At 42.4% G+C, this 17,519-nt stretch overlaps 1 protein-coding gene across 2 annotated transcripts in view; it reads right to left on the reverse strand.

Annotated features, from left to right (window-relative positions):
• Positions 1-2,967: 2,967 nt before the first annotated feature.
• LOC147446924 (uncharacterized) overlaps positions 2,968-17,519 on the reverse strand; it is a 198,953-nt gene continuing 184,401 nt past the window's right edge. For both annotated transcript variants that reach the window (XM_086522865.1, XM_086522866.1), the window contains exon 4: positions 2,968-3,232. In XM_086522865.1, coding sequence (XP_086378991.1) covers positions 3,128-3,232 — 105 coding nt within the window. In that variant the 3' untranslated portion in view covers positions 2,968-3,127. The remainder of the gene's footprint in view (positions 3,233-17,519) is intronic.

Raw genomic sequence — 17,519 nt, forward strand, 5'->3', positions numbered from 1 at the left:
AAGATTGGGGTTGTGCTTGGGGTTGTGAATAGAGATTGAGAGAAGCGTGAGTTAAGGGAGCGATGTAAGCAATGGGTTAGTCTTTCTTCATATTGGAGAGAAAAGCAGTTCAAGGGAATAGAGAGAAGTTTTTTTAGCTAAAGTGGATTGTGATCATTTCTAAATTTTGGAAAAATCTATAAAACTTTTAGGTTTGTTATCTATGCCTTGTATCAAACTTGTGGTCATATACATAAAGTACCAAAGTCATCATGATATTTGGTCTCTCGCACTATATATCCAATTGCATGGGTTGGACAAATACCATGGTTAGTGGGTATGAGTGTGCACGATCATTCGTAAATGGTATGTGTATATGAAATGTGTGTACATAATGTAATAGTAAGAATTCTTTTATATATACTCATAGAATCACTCTCTCTTTTTTATGTACGATTAATTAGTTAGTGGAACTTTTAAAAGGAGAAAACCTTAAACCTTTCTTCTCTAGAGAGAGAGAGAGAGAGAGAGAGAGAGAGAGAGAGAGAGAGAGAGAGAGATTGGGGCAAGGTAGAGGGAGACAAGGACACGTATGTGTCCGTACTTGACATATGAGATAGATCAAGGTACATTGGTGTACTCTAGCTATCCAAAACAAGGGACAAAAGGCATATAAGAAAAGTAATACAAATGAACTAAAAGTTGAAGGCACTCTGTGAGTACATGAATGATGGGAGGATGGACTACGTGAAAGACTATATGCTCCTAGACAAAAGTAGCATGTAGGATGTCAAAATGGGTGGATAGGGTGAAGAGTTCATAGACTATAGGACTCTAATATGAGAACACTTCATCCATCCATTGTGTTTCTACTTATTGATGCGCTGTCTAAATCTCTTTGATCTATCATGGATGTAGCCTCATAGAGTGATGTACCCAAGGAAAATGTTGTAGCCTGTAATGAGAACAAAGTATTCAAATGAACCCATGCGTTCTCACAAAACGTTTATTTGCATGCATTATCTTCTTAATTGTGTACCTCTATTGTACATAACCTACGAATGCTCTCAAGCTTGGACATGCGTGCAACTCAATCGGCATAAATTTCTAGTTTGTTCGATGATACGTGTGCCACGTATTTGTCCACATCCTCATCTTTGCAAAAACTTGTCCAAGCTCATCTTTCCAATTGTCATCTTTGCATAAGCTTGTCCAAATTCGCCTTTTCAATTGTCAATAAATATTCTCCTCCTTGGAAGAGGTATCATGCACGTCTTGGACATACAATGGCCAAAGATCTTGACTAAAGGATCCAATCCTTGTCACTACCCAAGGGAGGTGAATGAATGGGTCGTCAAGTTACACCAAAATGGTGGTAGTTCTCTATGTTTAGGCCATGTGCAATTATTGTTTTGACACTTGGGAACACTACTCATGGGCCTCTACCAAACATCTCAATACATAAAACTCTATTGAGTGTCTATGCAAGGCTCTTGTCCTTTGTACTAAACACACTATTTAAAATATACGGTCTTTGCTAGCATGGATGGTCAATCAACCTTGCTATGACAATATCATACAGGAATGAGCTTCACTATGGATGAACATGATAGCACTAACCTGAAAGAAGTGTATCATGGCATCAACTCTCTTGTTTTTTGTCAAACCCTACTCATACCTATCGAGAGGTGTGGAAACTCTGAAGTTAGTTTTGCAAGGTTGAGAGAGAGAGAGAGAGAGAGAGAGAGAGAGAGAGAGAGAGAGAGAGAGAGAGAGAGAGAAGCCTGATCCAACCACACTTTGGCATACATGTCTTAATTCTTCTCTTCTATAAGCCTTAAAGATTGTAACTGGGGAACACATTCGCTACATCAATAATGTAGGCTTTTGTAATATAGAGCTCCACAACTAGCTCGTTGGTGCTGCAAAGATGGTCATGGATTCAGACTTCCCCATAAAGCTGAATCCTTGTAGGATTTTTATTTTTATTTTGAAATTTGCCCACACGATTATCAAATTATAAGATACCCCTAATCTTTTACACCATAGGTATCTTTTGCAACGAGACATCTCGATATTGGGCATCCTGCCATATCATTATGATGGGATTCAGTAAAGTTCTACAAGTGCAATGACCCCCCAAATTCCAATGTGCAAAACATTGCATTTTTGTCTCCAACAATCTCATTGGAAAGAGCTGCTATCATTTTTCCCCACACAAAAGTCGCAAATCATGTTAGCCAAAATTGGCTCAAGAACCTTTCCAAGGTTTTGTATACAAGATTCCTTGATTAGTGGCACAAGAATGCATCCCTCTAGTCTGGCACAGGAACAAAGTTTGTAGATAAGTTTCTTCCTAAATAGTTGTAAGATGTAGAGAGCCTTTGTAGTCACATTAGATAGCGTAAAACCAATAGAAAAATTTATTTATAAAATCACATTGGATTCCATGAACTAAGAAAGCACATTAAAATATAGCAAAGACCCTCCACAAATTGTTCAACTTGGCATTCAACCTAGCTCGACTTAAAATTCAAATGCTTTAAGTTGACCACACATCAGCATTTGCTACTGATTATAGGTACAATCCTCGTTGGGCCACCTCGGTGGTAACCTCCTCATCCTAAGAAACAGGCAGCTCAAGTGCAAGATTTGATAACTAAGCTCAAGTAGACAATTTCTTGTGTGTTTTTCTGCTTCACGACTACATCCAACAAGAAAAATAAAAAATTCCCCACAAGTTGAAAAGTAAGAACAAGAAACCACCAAAATATTCTACCATTCCATTTTAAATCACTACTTAGTGGCCACATATTTGCATGATTCGGTTCCTAAACAAAGTAACAATATTGTAACTCATCAAAGCAAACTCTTCCAATAAAAGCCCTTGCTAGTTTTTCGATAGTGGCAACAACTATGTAGGATTTACCTTGCATTTCTGCACATAATCACCTCTTTATTACCTAAGCTACGACAAAAGCTTCAAGAGAACCGAAACAAGGACAATTCTTAAACTGAAGTTAATTACCTATGCATTGAATATGATTTGAATCAACGGCATAGACGCAGGAAAAGCCAGAAACTTTGTACACCTCCTGGAATTCAAATAATACAATTACAGAAAACATGAGGATTGGTTTCAGACTGATCATAGGTATAACCCTGACTTTTGGTCGAAAGCATGTGGTTTATGCACATGATGGTGGAGATGGGGAGCATGGGAGTTCATCACTTTGTACATTTGCTCATCCACCTACAAGAGCACCAATAAAAATAATGACATGATGCAAACTGTTCAATTTTGCATACATCTTGCTGACAGAAAAATTTATAGACAAATTATACCCACTAAAGTCTCCTCTATTTCAAGAGCAGTTATGCAACTAGCACTGATTTTTACGCATGCACACAACACATGCATACGTAAAGAAACACACAAGAAAAACTCACAGGCAGCTAGAGATGTAAACGTAGGAAGCGAAGAGTCAAGACATGATAGAAAATGAGAAAAAAGAAGTGAAAAAGGGGAAGCCTCGGAGATGCGGAGCATTTTGAGTTTTTTAAGTGTGCGCGTTTTTTCCCCCGCCGGGGGGGGGGGGGGGGGGGGGGGGGGAGACGAATAGCCAGAGGCATGGCAGAGGACAGCTGCAGCAGAAGGTGCAAGGGATACCATAGTTACAAAGAATGGCCACTTTCAAGCTTCGGTTCCCAATTCCCATTCCAACTTCCTGTTCCAATCCCCATTCCGTGTTTTAGACGTGAGTATATGTAACAAGGAACGACAATCATGCCTGTTTCCATTTCTTGTTTTGTGTTCTGATTTTCTCTTCCTCGTAACTATGGAGGATACACGATAGAGCACGATGCTACATTGACCCACCTCTCTCTCTCTCTCTCTCTCTCTCTCCTAAGAAAGAAGTGGGGCTTGCGACTCTTTGCTTTACATAAAACTTGACCATAGGTCCATATTCACTGAAAATATACAATGAAATCATGGGGAAAAATCCATAGGATACATCAAGGGATAAAATACTCTAATCAGGTATTTCTGATGACATAAATCTGCCAAAAGCTTTGTCCGCCTCTAGTGATGTAGCAAACCAACATGGCCAGTGCTATATATTTGACTGATATAAAGTATCCGCTGTGTGACCGGCTTGGGACCGACACGACGGTAATCTCACAGCAACACACGAATAGAACAGAAACTTAAACACTTAAATTTCAATAACCAAAGTAGTCAAGACACGAAGCGGTGGAGTTCCGGTTCCAGATGCATTGGCCCCGAAGACCGGTGCCCCTTTCGATGCTTCTTTTTACATTGATAAGAACAGAGTACAACTGTCGGGGAGTCGCAGTCGCTATGCTCTATGTGACCACACGTTGATCTCATAGAGTCGGCCCCTAGGGCACATATTTTAAGGCTTCAGGCCCAAAAGCAACTGATCCAAAAAGCTGGTGCTAATAAAAAGTTACTGCTAAAAAGAATGGCGCTCGAAAAGCTCAGTTTTTGAGTAAAAAAACTGCCATGTCATCTCTCTGGGTTATATGCCGCAATTTACGGACGCTAATCGTCCTTGGTTAGCGTCCTTGGTTACACGTGCAAAACAGACAGTAGACAGAAAATAGCTCGGTTGACGTTGACTCTATGCTTAAATGCATTTGACTACTTCAAACCATGCATTGGCACAATGACGCAGGTTGCTGAACAATCATAATCACATTCACATCACTATCCCCGTTGGGACCTTCAACATGAACCGTGATCATTATGACTTATTTAGCCATCACATCAAGACTGCATGAAGTCATCTTTTCCTTTAAGAGATTGAAAGCTGAAATCTCTTTTTCTGTCCATTTGAAAGTGACCTCTTTCTTTTGCAAAGAATGTAGGGGTGAAGCAATCTTGGCAAAGTTCTTGATAAACCTTCAGTAGTAAGAGAATAATCCCAAGAAGCTACGGACATCGTGCACAGTCTTCAAGTCTGGCCATGTCTTGATTGCTTCAACCTTGGTAGGATCCATTCAAACACCATCCTTTGACACTATGTGACCAAGAAAGTGTATCTCTTCCAAGAAAAATTCACTTTTCTTAGGATTGACAAGCAACCTATGATTGTGACGCCTATGCTCCTCTTCATTCTTCGAATATACTATCATGTCATCAAAGAATGCGCCAACAAACTTTTGATGTGGGCGGAAAATCAGGTCAACCATCCTCATGCAGAAGCATTTGTAAGACCAAATGGCATCGCTAGAAACTCGTAAAGACCAAATGTCATCCTAAACGCAGTCTTAAGCACATCTTCTAGCATAATACGAATCTGATGGTACCCACTTTTAAGATCTATCCTGCTCAAAATTGCCGCACCCTCTAGTCGATCAAGAATATCATCAATCCTTGGGATAGGAAACCTGTTCTTGATGGTATTCTTATTCAACATATGGAGGTCAATACACATGTGCCAAGAGCCATCCTTCTTCTGCACTAGAAGCACTCGGGAGCAAAAGGGTGAAGAACTAGGTTGAATCAGCCCTTTTTCTAAAGCTCCTCTACTTGGCTCATAATCTCTTTCTGTTGGGCCGCACTAACCCTGTAGGGACGCCTGTTTGGTGGGTTACAACCTGGCTCAAAATCTATCGCATGATCCTCTAGCCTCTCCGGCGACAACTTAAACGGTAATGAATAAAAAAAAGTCACTAAACTCTCGCAAAAATGATGACCTTTCTTTAAGTAACACAGATAAATTTGACTGACAATTATCTGAAACATCATGTGCAAAAATCAAGTACGCACAAAGATGATTCTTAATTATAGAAGTGATAGCCGAAGCAGATACAATAGGGATAGACTCCCCCAAGGTTGGACCAATACGTGTGTACGGATCCGTACCGTACGTACTATCGTACATAACGTATACTGTACATACGAAACGACATGTACGTAAAAAGAAATTTGGGGCCTTTTTGGCCGCGGAAGGTAGCAAATTGGCCAAGCGATCCCTATTTTCTCCCAAATTTGCCTACGAATCCCACAAAACCCGCTTTTCGAAACAGAAGCCTTTTTGTTAGACGAAACTTTGAAACAGAACCAAAAAAAGCCTGTGCAAAGTTGCTACAAATGAAGGTATATGCCTCTCTCCCTCTCTCGTGTGTGTTTGTCTCTACTCCACACTTGTTGGAGATTCCCTCTCGTGTTTCCCTCCGTCTCTCTCTTACACACACACGCTTTTTGTTCGCGTGATTTTTGCTCAATACTCTTGAATCTTGCAACAGGAGCAAGAATGCGGAAGCCGACCAATCCCTACTGGAAGGAACACACAAATATCATCCGTGTCGTCAACACTCCAACTCAAAAGGGTTCCGGTTGCTGTGAATGGTCATGCAAGTATTGTAATTTCTCGCTTACAAGTACAATCACGCGAGTTGTGAGGCTTTTGACAGGGATTATTTGCACGAACAATTGTAGTGTATGCAAGAAAGTGTACCCCAAGCTGTGAAGGATAAGCTAATTGCTGAGAACTTTCCAGAACAATCAGCGGCAGCCAATGTTAAAGGGCCCCAGCAGACACAGGATGCCCTGGAAGATGCTCTTCTCGGAGAGGACATTTTTGAGTCTCAGACACGTACAATGGGGCAGCCATCTGGTAGTAGAAAGAGAGCGCGGATCATGGAAGAAGAGGAGGATGAAGAGGATAGTGAAGGGCATGCGCCGAGGCAGACTACCTTGCCTTCGCGGGTAAATTCCCAGTCTTGGGTGAAGGAGCGGCAAAGAGTGGCTGAGATGGAGATTGCGTGCACTCCTATTGAGTGCAACATTAGCTTCAATGTCTTGAGAACTGACCAATGGAAAAGGATGGTTAGAGCCATTGCACAGGTTGGTGCTATAGAATCTTGGTCAGGACTTGAGTACAAGAAGATGTGTACCACTGCGCTTGATGAGCAAAAAGCCTTGATAGACAAGGCATTGGTCCCAGTAAAGGCAGGTTGGCAGTTTTTTAGTTGCACTATTATTTCTAATGGCTGGAGTGACATACGCAGGCACCATATCATCTCCTCTTGCCTTGATACCTATTTCTTATGTGTTGTGGACGCAGGGAAGGTAGGAGAGAAGATTACAGCAGAGTTCATTTAACAAGCATATTAAGAAAGCCATTGAGGAAGTGGGTAGCGAGAATGTGGTACGGGTGGTTACAGACAATGCATCCAACTGTGTAGCAATGGGGAGAATGGTGGAGACGCAATTTCCAGATATTGTTTGGACTCCATGTGCAGCTCATTGTCTAAATTTTCTTATGGAGGATATAGGCAAACTAGCTTGGGTGCAGCCCGCTGTGTCTGATGCTACTAGGATTACTACATTTTTTCCGAAAGAAGCATCAAGCTCTAGCCATATTTCGCAACCACAGTACCCTTGACATGGTGCGGCCCGCCAAGACCAGATTTGCATACATGTACCTAGTTTTGCAGAGACTCTTGAAGCTACGGGATTCACTTCTTCGAACTGTTGTGGACCCAAAGTGGAGAGAGATGCATGATTCACAGAGTGAGAAGTGCAAAGCCATTCAGAGACGGGTGCTAGATGATGCTTTGTGCAATGTGGACTGAAGTGCAGACTTTGACAGTGGCATTGCAGCCCATTTACGTGTTGCTGCGGGTCACGGATATGGAGGGATCCACATTAGGCTTGGTTTATCACCTCTTCATGCAAATGAAGGGGCATATCATGGCTTGCCAATCCTTGTCGCAAGAGCGGTAAGCAAATCTTAATACTTATTACTTAATACTCATGGCATGATTACCTCTCTACTTGTAACCTTAACCTTTTTTACGAAGTGTGCTTGACACATGCTTGAAATCGTTTTTTGCAGTCGAGATGATGTCCTAGCTCTTGTAGAGAGTCGATGAGAGTATGTGAGTCGTCCCATTCATGGGATGGCTGCAATACTCTATCCTTTCTACAAGACTCCAGAGTTGTTTCATGAGAGTAGTCTCTTGAAACTAAAGGACTAGTACATCAACCTCAGGTTTAGCATTGAGGAGCAGCTGCAGATAGATGCGGAGATGAGTAGTTTCATGAATAGCTTGGGGCCGTCATTTACACGAGCAGTTGTGTTGCGTCCAAAGGCTACCAAGCTTCCTCTCACATGGTGGCAGAACTATGGTAGGCAGGGCCTTCCACATCTCACTTGTACTGCTCTACGCTTGATCTCACAGGTATGAAGTCATGAACTTTCAACTATTGCCTTTAAGAATTAAGTTACTACTGATCATTGGAATTTGGTATTGATGCTGCCATTGGCACTTGCCATTGTAGGATTGCTCAGCAGGCGCTTGTGAGCGCAATTGGAGTGCTTACTCTTTGATTCATACTAAAATCCGCAATCGTCTTAGCACTTCACAGCTAGAGAAGTTGGTATATTGCAGGGCCAATATAAAGCTTGTATGTGCCTACCATGCTTTGGGGACACTCAAGCAGGTTTGTTGAGCCAATGAGATTTGATCACGATATAGTATGTAATATGTATAATGATGTATACAAGTTCTTCATGTTTATACTTTGAATATGAACAGGCTGACCCTACACACATGAAGCTGATGGATGATCGGACTACAGAGACGTTGGATCAACAAATTCAAAAAGAGCAGGAGGAGATTCTTCGCATGCTCTGGGAGTTGGAGAGTGTGGATAGGCATGTGACTAGATCACGAGCACATGCTTACAGTATTCCACTCTGTGAGAGAGCTGCTGATCCAGAGATTGCACGGCGACAGAGTATTCGCAAGGGGAAATTGCCTGTTCATACCCCTCAGCAACGAGCGATGAGGCAAGTCGTCTCATTCACTACCAGGAGGAGGAGGAGGATCTTGATCTAGATGATGTAGAGCATGCATCTTGCCCTGCAATGGTAGAGCTAGAGTATGACGAGGAAGGCAAGGCAATGTCTTCTTCAGCTTCCTCATCCTTTGCCTCTGATGATGAGTTTTGAGGTTACCATCCACTAGACATTTTAGTTAGTAGCAACCAACTAGTTATTTTTATTTTATGTATGCTGATGCTCTATGAGGAGCTACCTTGACTCTTGATTTTACATTTGTGACTTGTAGTCGACAGCTCATAGCCTCATAGCTGTTGTCAGTGTAACAGACTTGGACACTCCAAGTCAATAATCTACCGCGATTGCACCAAATAACCACTTCAAAACAGTTCACACTTCACAATTTATTCGACACTGGCCCGGCGGAGTTCCGTGCCTAGAGATATTGGCCCCAAAGACTGGCGCCCCTTTCGGTATTTCTTTTTATATTATCTGAGTTCAAAAGTACAAGAGTGCGGGTAGGCGCTCACACTTAGACTCTGCGTCCAGATGCTCTGAGTTGTGAGAGGCCTGCTCACATATTTAAAGTTACAAGGGATGCCAAAAGCAGAGCCCCAAAAGCTGAAAATCAAAAGCCCATAAATAAAGCAAAGGCTCTTTCTTTCTCTTGCTTATAAAATAAAGCAAGTTCCAAAAGCTGTCCAATCAAAAGCTTTTAACATAAAGCAGAAGCTTTTTCTCTCTCATTCTTCTATGCTTTTATAAAATAAAAGCAAAAGCTTCTTTCTCTCTCATCTCTTGCGTTTAGTAAAAGCAAAAGCCAAAATCCACCCAGCTTTTCGTAAATCATGCTGGTGTCCGTACAGCAGGCCACGTGTCAGCCCGCCACGTCAGAAAATTAGGGTTAGGGTTAGGGTTTCGGGCAGAATTAGGGTTCTGATTTTAGGGTTAGGGTTTCAACAAAATTCGGGTTTTAGCAGATTTAGGGTTTTGGATTTTAGGGTTAGGGCTTCAACAAAATTAGGGTTTTGGGTAGCCACGTCATCACTTTGTGACATACCCCCTCTTGAAAGCATTGTAATCACCCTCGATTACGCCTACAAAACAGACAGAGGCCATAAACCGTCTTAACAGACACTGACTGTTAGTACCTACGTACTAGGAACAGACATCTAGCACATGTACCAATCGACAGTCACATCACACGACATCAAAGGACATCACATGACATTTAACATTCATTCGGATCTTAGACCATGATTTATCGGTAATGTAGTTAGCAATCGCATCTAGATCCAGTCGGGACCTCATAGATGCCCGATTGACTAACCCCTATTGCAACCATGTCTATTCGAGATCATTTAGACCAAAATGCTACAGTCATTTTGTCTATCAGTTCCTGCACTTACACAAGTCAAGAACAAGTCAGTTTCATATTTTTCAGAATTCCATTTCATAAAGTCATCCAGCAGAATATTGACAGCTCTCAGTATCCCTGAAGCTCAAAGAGACATCAGTGACTCTAGTATTCAAAAATTCGAGGCATCTGTTGACAAAGGAGCGGAGTAACTCCCCTCTTGTGTAAACCCACTGCACCAGATCTGTGGCCAAGCTGAATTGTGGGTTCCATTTGGAGTAGACTATACAAAACCAAAAGCTTCAAGGTAAAGATTCACATTCCGAGGAATATCTGCTAGGTCTTCTTCCTCCATTCACTTCGCATCCATTATAAAGTAGGTCTTGAATTTAACCAGGAACCGTCAGTTCGCTTTACCTTCTTTCTTTCTTTCTGTGCCAATTTCTGCTCTGGAACGAGTATCTGCTCGTTTTTGTCCAATTCGGGTTGCACCTTTGGCTTCCCATCATCGGGCACATCGCCTTCAAAAGGCTTTAAAAGACTCACATAAAAAAAAACATTGTGAATCCTCCAAGTATTCTGGCAGCTTCAGTCCAAAAGAGATATCGTTTATCTTTTCGGAAAACCTGGAAAGGTCCACACTATGTCATGCTAAGCTTACAAAGAAGCCGCTCTTTTCCCTTTTGTTTTCTTTCTCGGTCATGCCTTCCCATTATGTAAGAGCACCCAATTCTTCTCCTTCAATTTCAAATTGCAACAATGGCGATCTGCTGCCTTTTTCTGTCTTTCCCAAAATTTCTGCAAAGCCTTTCGGACCAAGTTCCTCGTGAACCGGTTAGCTTCAAAGAAAAATCTTATCTTTTGTGCCAAGGGTAGAACCTTCGTAGCAATTTCAAAAATCTCAAATGAAATCTTCCCCATCAAAGAGTCAAACGTGTTTCACTGAATTAGCAATCTCTGATTGCCCGTCAGTCTGTGGGTGGAACGAGAACCAGAACGAGAACTACAACCGCGTGCCTATGTTTTCCCAAATAGCCGTCCAAAACAAACTCGTGAACCTGGGGTCCTGTTGGAGATAATCGTCTCAGGCATGCCATGTAATATGAAGACCTGGGCAATAAACAATCGTGCTCACGCTGTGTTCTCGGGAGATGAAATCCATTGCAATACTTTCCGAGGGCGGGTGGGTATGGGTAAAAGGCTGTAACAATCCCTGTGCTTTATGCCTGTCAAACTTCACCTTCGAGCATACCAAGCAACTGCACACAAACTCGTCCACATCCTTCTTGAGTCTCGGCCAAAAACAAGTATCTCTCTACCTCTTTCAAGGTGGTAGCAATGCATCGGCGACCCATAAAAGGCGGACAGTGGCATTCGGTTACAACTTTTTCCTTCAACGGCTGTGTAACGCACAACATGGTTTTCTTCATCAAGTAGCCATCCCGAATGGAATAATCCGCTACTATCTCCCCTTTCTGTATTCAATTGAATACATCTGCAAAATCTGTTCTATGGCGTACTAACCGACCATATCCTCGAAGTTCCTATGATGTATTGCGGAAATAGCCAAAATCAACGGCTTTCGGAACAATGTATTTGCCAACAATTTCTTCTGTCCATGCACATGGATAATCCGGAAGTAAATCGTGACAAGAAGTTTGCCCACCACATCTGCTTTTTCCGATAGCTGCTTCCGTTACAAGAAGTAGCATAAACTCGCATCATCTGTGAAAATCGTAAAATCGGCTCCGAGTAGGTAATGTCGCCATTGAATAAGAGCATGGATAGCCGCCAAAAGCTCTCTCACAAATATCTGCTGCCAATCCTCGCCTTGAGAACAATCGGCTCTCGTAGGCAATGACATTGGCCTTCTTTGCATTAAGACCACATCCAAACTACGACCACAAGTATCACAATATACTACAAATGACTTCTGCAAGTCCGGCAAAGTCAAAACTGGTCCCATAGTCAATTTCGCTTTCAAAGTCTGAAAGGCAGTCACCTCTTTGGGTCCCCACGAGAAAGGACTCCTTTCTGTGTCAAGATATGCAAAGGGGAAGCGACCTCTGCAAACTTTCGAATAAACTGCTTGTAGTACAAACACAGTCCCAAGAAGCTTCTAACTTCCTGGACATTCTTCAAATCGGGCCAATCACGAATAGTCTCTATCTTGGTCGGATTCATCTGTACTCCTGCTGAGACAATGTGTCCCAAAAAGTGTATCTCTGGTAGGAAAAATTCACTTTTCTTTGAAATAATCACTAACTTGTGATCTCGTAATGCCCGAAAGACCTGAAGCAAATGATCTCTATGTTCTCCCTCGTTATTGGAGAAAACAATGATATCGTCAAAGAAAGTGCCAACAAATAGCCTGTACTCTTGAAAAATCCTGTCCATCATCCGGTTAAATGTCGCAGGAGCATTGGTTAAGCCAAAAGACATCACCAAAAACTCAAATAACCCAAAAGTCGTCCAAAAGGCTGTCTTGTAGACGTCTCCCAGCGCGATTCGGGCCTGATGATATCCACTCTTCAGATCAATCCTGCTAAAACACGAGTATATCATCGATCGAAAATCTACTCAGACTCTGCGTCCAAATGCTCTGAGTTGTGAGAGGCCTGCTCACATATTTAAAGTTACAAGGGATGCCAAAAGCAGAGCCCCAAAAGCTGAAAATCAAAAGCCCATAAATAAAGCAAAGGCTCTTTCTCTCTCTTGCTTATAAAATAAAGCAAGTTCCAAAAAGCTGTCCAATCAAAAACTTTTAACAATTAAGCAGAAGCTTTTTCTCTCTCTCATTCTTCTATGCTTTTATAAAATAAAAGCAAAAGCTTCTCTCTCTCTCATCTCTTGCATTGAGTAAAAGCAAAAGCCAAAATCTGCCCAGCTTTCCGTAAATCACACTGGTGTCCATACAGCAAGCCACGTGTCAGCCCGCCACATCAGCAAATCAAGGTTAGGAGAGAATTAGGGTTTTTAATTTTAGGGTTAGGGTTTCGGGCAGAATTAGGGTTCTGATTTTAGGGTTAGGGTTTCAGCAAAATTAGGGTTTCGGATTTTAGGGTTAGGATTTCAGCAGAATTAGGGTTTTGGGCAACCACATTATCACTTTGTGACAGTTGGGTGAGACTCTCAGACACTAGACTTCACATTTCACATTAGTCTGTTACGATTTACTATTGTTACTTGTATGCCCTATTTTTCATTGTCTTGTCACTATCAAGTTGTCTTAAAAGTTAACTCATAATTGTCTTGATCTTTTGATGTCATGATAGGAGTTTAAAAGTGATAACTTAAGTCTTTAAGCCTGTTTATTATTTAAGGTACACAGGTAAAAGTTCAGTGCTCTTTGGCGCATATCATACTTCGGGTATGTGATTCATGAGTCTCTAGCTGTTGTGTAAAGAGTTTAGACATATTCAAAGTTGTGAAACATCCAATTGACAAATTGTATAGCTTTGTCTTTGAAACTAACAGTTATTTCTGGGATTTCTACCCTTATTTACCAATGCCACGTATTTTTGCGTACATAAAAAATTTACCCATACGTACAAACGTACAGTATGTACTTCCACGTACCATACAACACGTATGGTGTCACAAACGCGATCACATAGCAATATAAAATATATTCGGATAAATAGAATTTATCACTTAATACTGGAGCCAGATGATATAGAGAGGAAAAGATAGAGAGTGAGAAGATCGACACAGTACTGGGTCCCCGCGTAATAGTATCTTTATTACTGAGGATAAGTCTATACAAGCACTTGAACCAGACGTATTACCACGTTCATTCTAGAATAAGACTTGATGGTTCCTAGAAGCCTCGGCTTCCTATTCCTAGGGCAAAACCCTATTCAAAGGAACTTCCGTTCCTTATTCCAAATCCTCGAGAATCAAGGTTCTCGCCTCTGGATTTCACCTTCCAGACTCAGGGCATGTCATCCCTGCAACTCTTTTCCGACTCTGTTTCCGGAGTGCTCTTCTTGCAGAATAACTCTACTATGAAGTCCTTCCCTTGGGAATTTCAACTTCTGCATCACATCTTGAGAGTCTACCACTCTCGGATCCGTGGATATACTTCCGAAACCCGGGTATGAAACCCTTGGGCTGATCTGGCTCTATTTTCTCAGAGCCCTTTCTCCGACAGAGGCTCATGCCTTCCTCTGCTCCTACTCTCTGACTAAGAGGAAGTACACCTGCAAACAAATACTTCGAGATCATAACATGAAAATCGTTACCTTCAAAGTCTCGACGCTCAAAACGCAACTCGGTTCTCAAAAAGCAATTCCGTGGAAGAGATCTCTACATAGAAAATCCTCTCTTCCAATCCTACACACAAAAGAGGTGTGTTCTCTGCTTCCTTCTCGTAAATCAGCCCCGTCTACGACGTTTATGGGCTGAAAACAAAGAAAAACAGCAGCTTGTTGCGATGGAAACACGCTCCGTAAGCACTTCTTCACGAGGGACCTCACGCACTTGGTCCTGGCGACATCTGGTATACTTGGGGCAGCAGCCATGGGCATCACCGGCAACGTCTTCTTTTGCGGATGAAATCTGCAGCAGCATCTTCTTCTTGCAAGAACTGATCTTCTTCTCTGAGTGAGGGCATGTGATCCTTTTATAGCTCCTAGCCACGGCACGAATAGTTGAGCGCAGGCTGCTCGCGTAGAGATCATGGCTGTTTTTTTTTTTTTTTTTGGGTTTTTCGCTGTTCTGCTAGAAAGAGAGAGAGAAAACGCTGGCTGATCTGTTGCTTTATTTATCAAATGGCTGCCCACTTATTAAGTGGGCGGCCGGCATATTTTAAAATAGTCTGAATCTGCCCAAAAACTCAATAAAATCTCATAAGTTAAAAACAATGTTTTCACAGCACTTCCCAGGCGTCCCTGGATGCAATCACACGCACAGTTGCAATGCAGACATAGACTTCCTCGCGGGAAAGCATTTGCTTTCCCAAAAATCAATCCCGCTTTCTCAGAAAGCATCTGTTTTTCCTCAAAGTTTCCTGTGAACCCATCTTCATTCAAGCGCTTGCTTTTCCTTGTGCACAATTCTAACAGTTCGGAATTTCCTCTCGACTATGGATATCCCCTTTCCGATGCACCCGTCACCCACCTTGTGACGCATTAGGAATACCCATCACCTAGTCACTTCCTACCGAACTTACGGTACAATCTCCTTCGCGATGCTCTATGTCACCCATCCTATGAAGCATCAGAGATGTCCTTTCCCGGATGGTCAGATACTTCTTCCTGATGCTCCCTGTCACCCATCCGATGTGACACATCACAAGTACCCGTTCCTGGTGGCCTTACAGACATTCCCGTTCTCAGTGCTCCCGTCATTACTTTGAATGACGCACTAAGAATACTCTGTACTCGGATATCTCCAGTGAGAAAAACCCTCTCAGTTCAAATTCCCATAATTCATTTAGAATTATTTTTCCTTGCTGTTCCAAGCGTGGAAACCCTCTCACTTATAAATCCAATAATTCATTTAGAATTATTTTTCTGTCAAATAAAACCAATTTAGCAACATATGGTTCCACCTTGGACTCCCCTTTAAGCTTTACATCAAGGTGAGTTTTGCCCCTATGCTGAAGGGTGATCTTTTTGTTGAAGACATCCAGCACTCCATGTATACAGCAACGCATCACACCCTTCTAGTGGCATGATATAAAATTCTTATGTGTCCACATATGACTGAATATGCAAACACAGCTTTCCAATGCTAGGAGTATCACACTCTAAATGGCTAGGACATGCCAACCCTGCCTCTGCAGTGTACCCCATCTCTTTAGCTTTGATACCCAACTTGATAGCCAACTCTGGTGAGATAAGGTTCACCTTCGCACCTTGATCAAAGAAAATGAGTGCTCTTTGATCCCTAGCTTTACCCCATGCTCTGCATAACTCACTGGCATCTAAGTTTGGCATATCATCCACCATATCTGCCATTAAACCTGCCGTGGGTTTGGGCTTCTTCCCTTTCTTGTCCTCTTTGTCCTCTACGTCAGCTGGCCTACTCCTCTGGAGACAATCTGTAGCAAAATGACCAGGCTCCTCACATATAAAGCATTTGTTCTCAACCATTAAAGCCTTCTTTTCCTCCAACGACTTGCGCACAAAAGGCTTTTTTTTTTTTTCTTAGCCAGTCCTTCAGACATCTCCGCTGAGCCCTTGCCTTTGTCTGCCTTTTCTGACCCCTGTGACGCTTCACGAGCCGCTTTTGCAAAGGGATTCTTTTCTGAATTTTTCTTGGGCTGGCCCCCTGTCACGTAGCCTTGAAACCCACTATCTTCTCCCTTCAACAAGGCATTACCAATGTTTGTAGCTTCCATAAGTTGAGTAAGGGTAGCCACTTTGTTCTTTGTACAGTAGTTCTAAAGCCCTTTAGGCAGCCCACAACGATACTTCTCAATCTGCTTTGTCAGTAGCACAAACCTGTAAGAGGTTACTAAGAGCAACGCTTTACAAAACCTCCGATTGTACTTCTCTAGGCTCTTGCAAGTAGCCACAATGAGTTGGTGCCGATGTGTCATGACATCACACAGATGCAAACATTTTCTTGCAGTAAACATATGTGGCAGGTGCCTGTCCTTGCATCAACATTGTCGTCCACCATGTACGCGCATTACCTTTCAAGAAAGTGGCGGATTTCTTGAACTTGGAGGCTTTCTAGACGCATAACCAACCATGCTCTGAAACACAGATCCACCCCCCAAAATAGCAGGATATATCGTGGGTGGTGGAAGAACTTGTTGCATGACCTGAATTTTTTTTTCCCCCGAGAAAAAGATCCTTCTATTAGTTAATGAAACTGCCCATATGGCTACAGCCACCTCTACTAGAGAGCTCTACAATAATCATAAGGGGAGACTATCCCAATGAAAAAACAGCATATGTACAATGAGGCTAAATCAGGAGATGGGAGGAGGGAAAAGACACACAGGTGGATGGTAGTGCCATCTGAGCCCACCCTTGACCTGGTGAACAAAGGCCCAGGGCACTAGAGTAAAAAAACCTCTCTACACTCCCGCATACGGTTCGGAGCTCCCCTGGAGTCTCTCAAACTGTACCCTATGAGTATGAATCAGCTCTAGCCAAAGATCTCGAACTGTCTCTACTGGTGGTACAGGGCGAGTCTCGAAGATGCGGAAGTAGCGAGCCCACCAGATGAACCAGAGTGTTAGGCCGCACATTAGCTCCCAACACTCCTCTCTCTCACTGCACCACTCCTGTGGAGTAAGCTCTGTAGCACGCTGGTGTCACCAGGAGGTGTATTTTTCCTGTTGCCTTCCGTAAATAAGTACTAGATATTTTTATTTATTTTTATTTTTACTTGTTTTCCTCAGAACC

The sequence above is a fragment of the Adiantum capillus-veneris genome, chromosome 11 (assembly GCF_014529385.1).
Source record: "Adiantum capillus-veneris isolate H3 chromosome 11, ASM1452938v2, whole genome shotgun sequence".
NCBI classification, from domain to species: Eukaryota; Viridiplantae; Streptophyta; class Polypodiopsida; order Polypodiales; family Pteridaceae; genus Adiantum; species Adiantum capillus-veneris.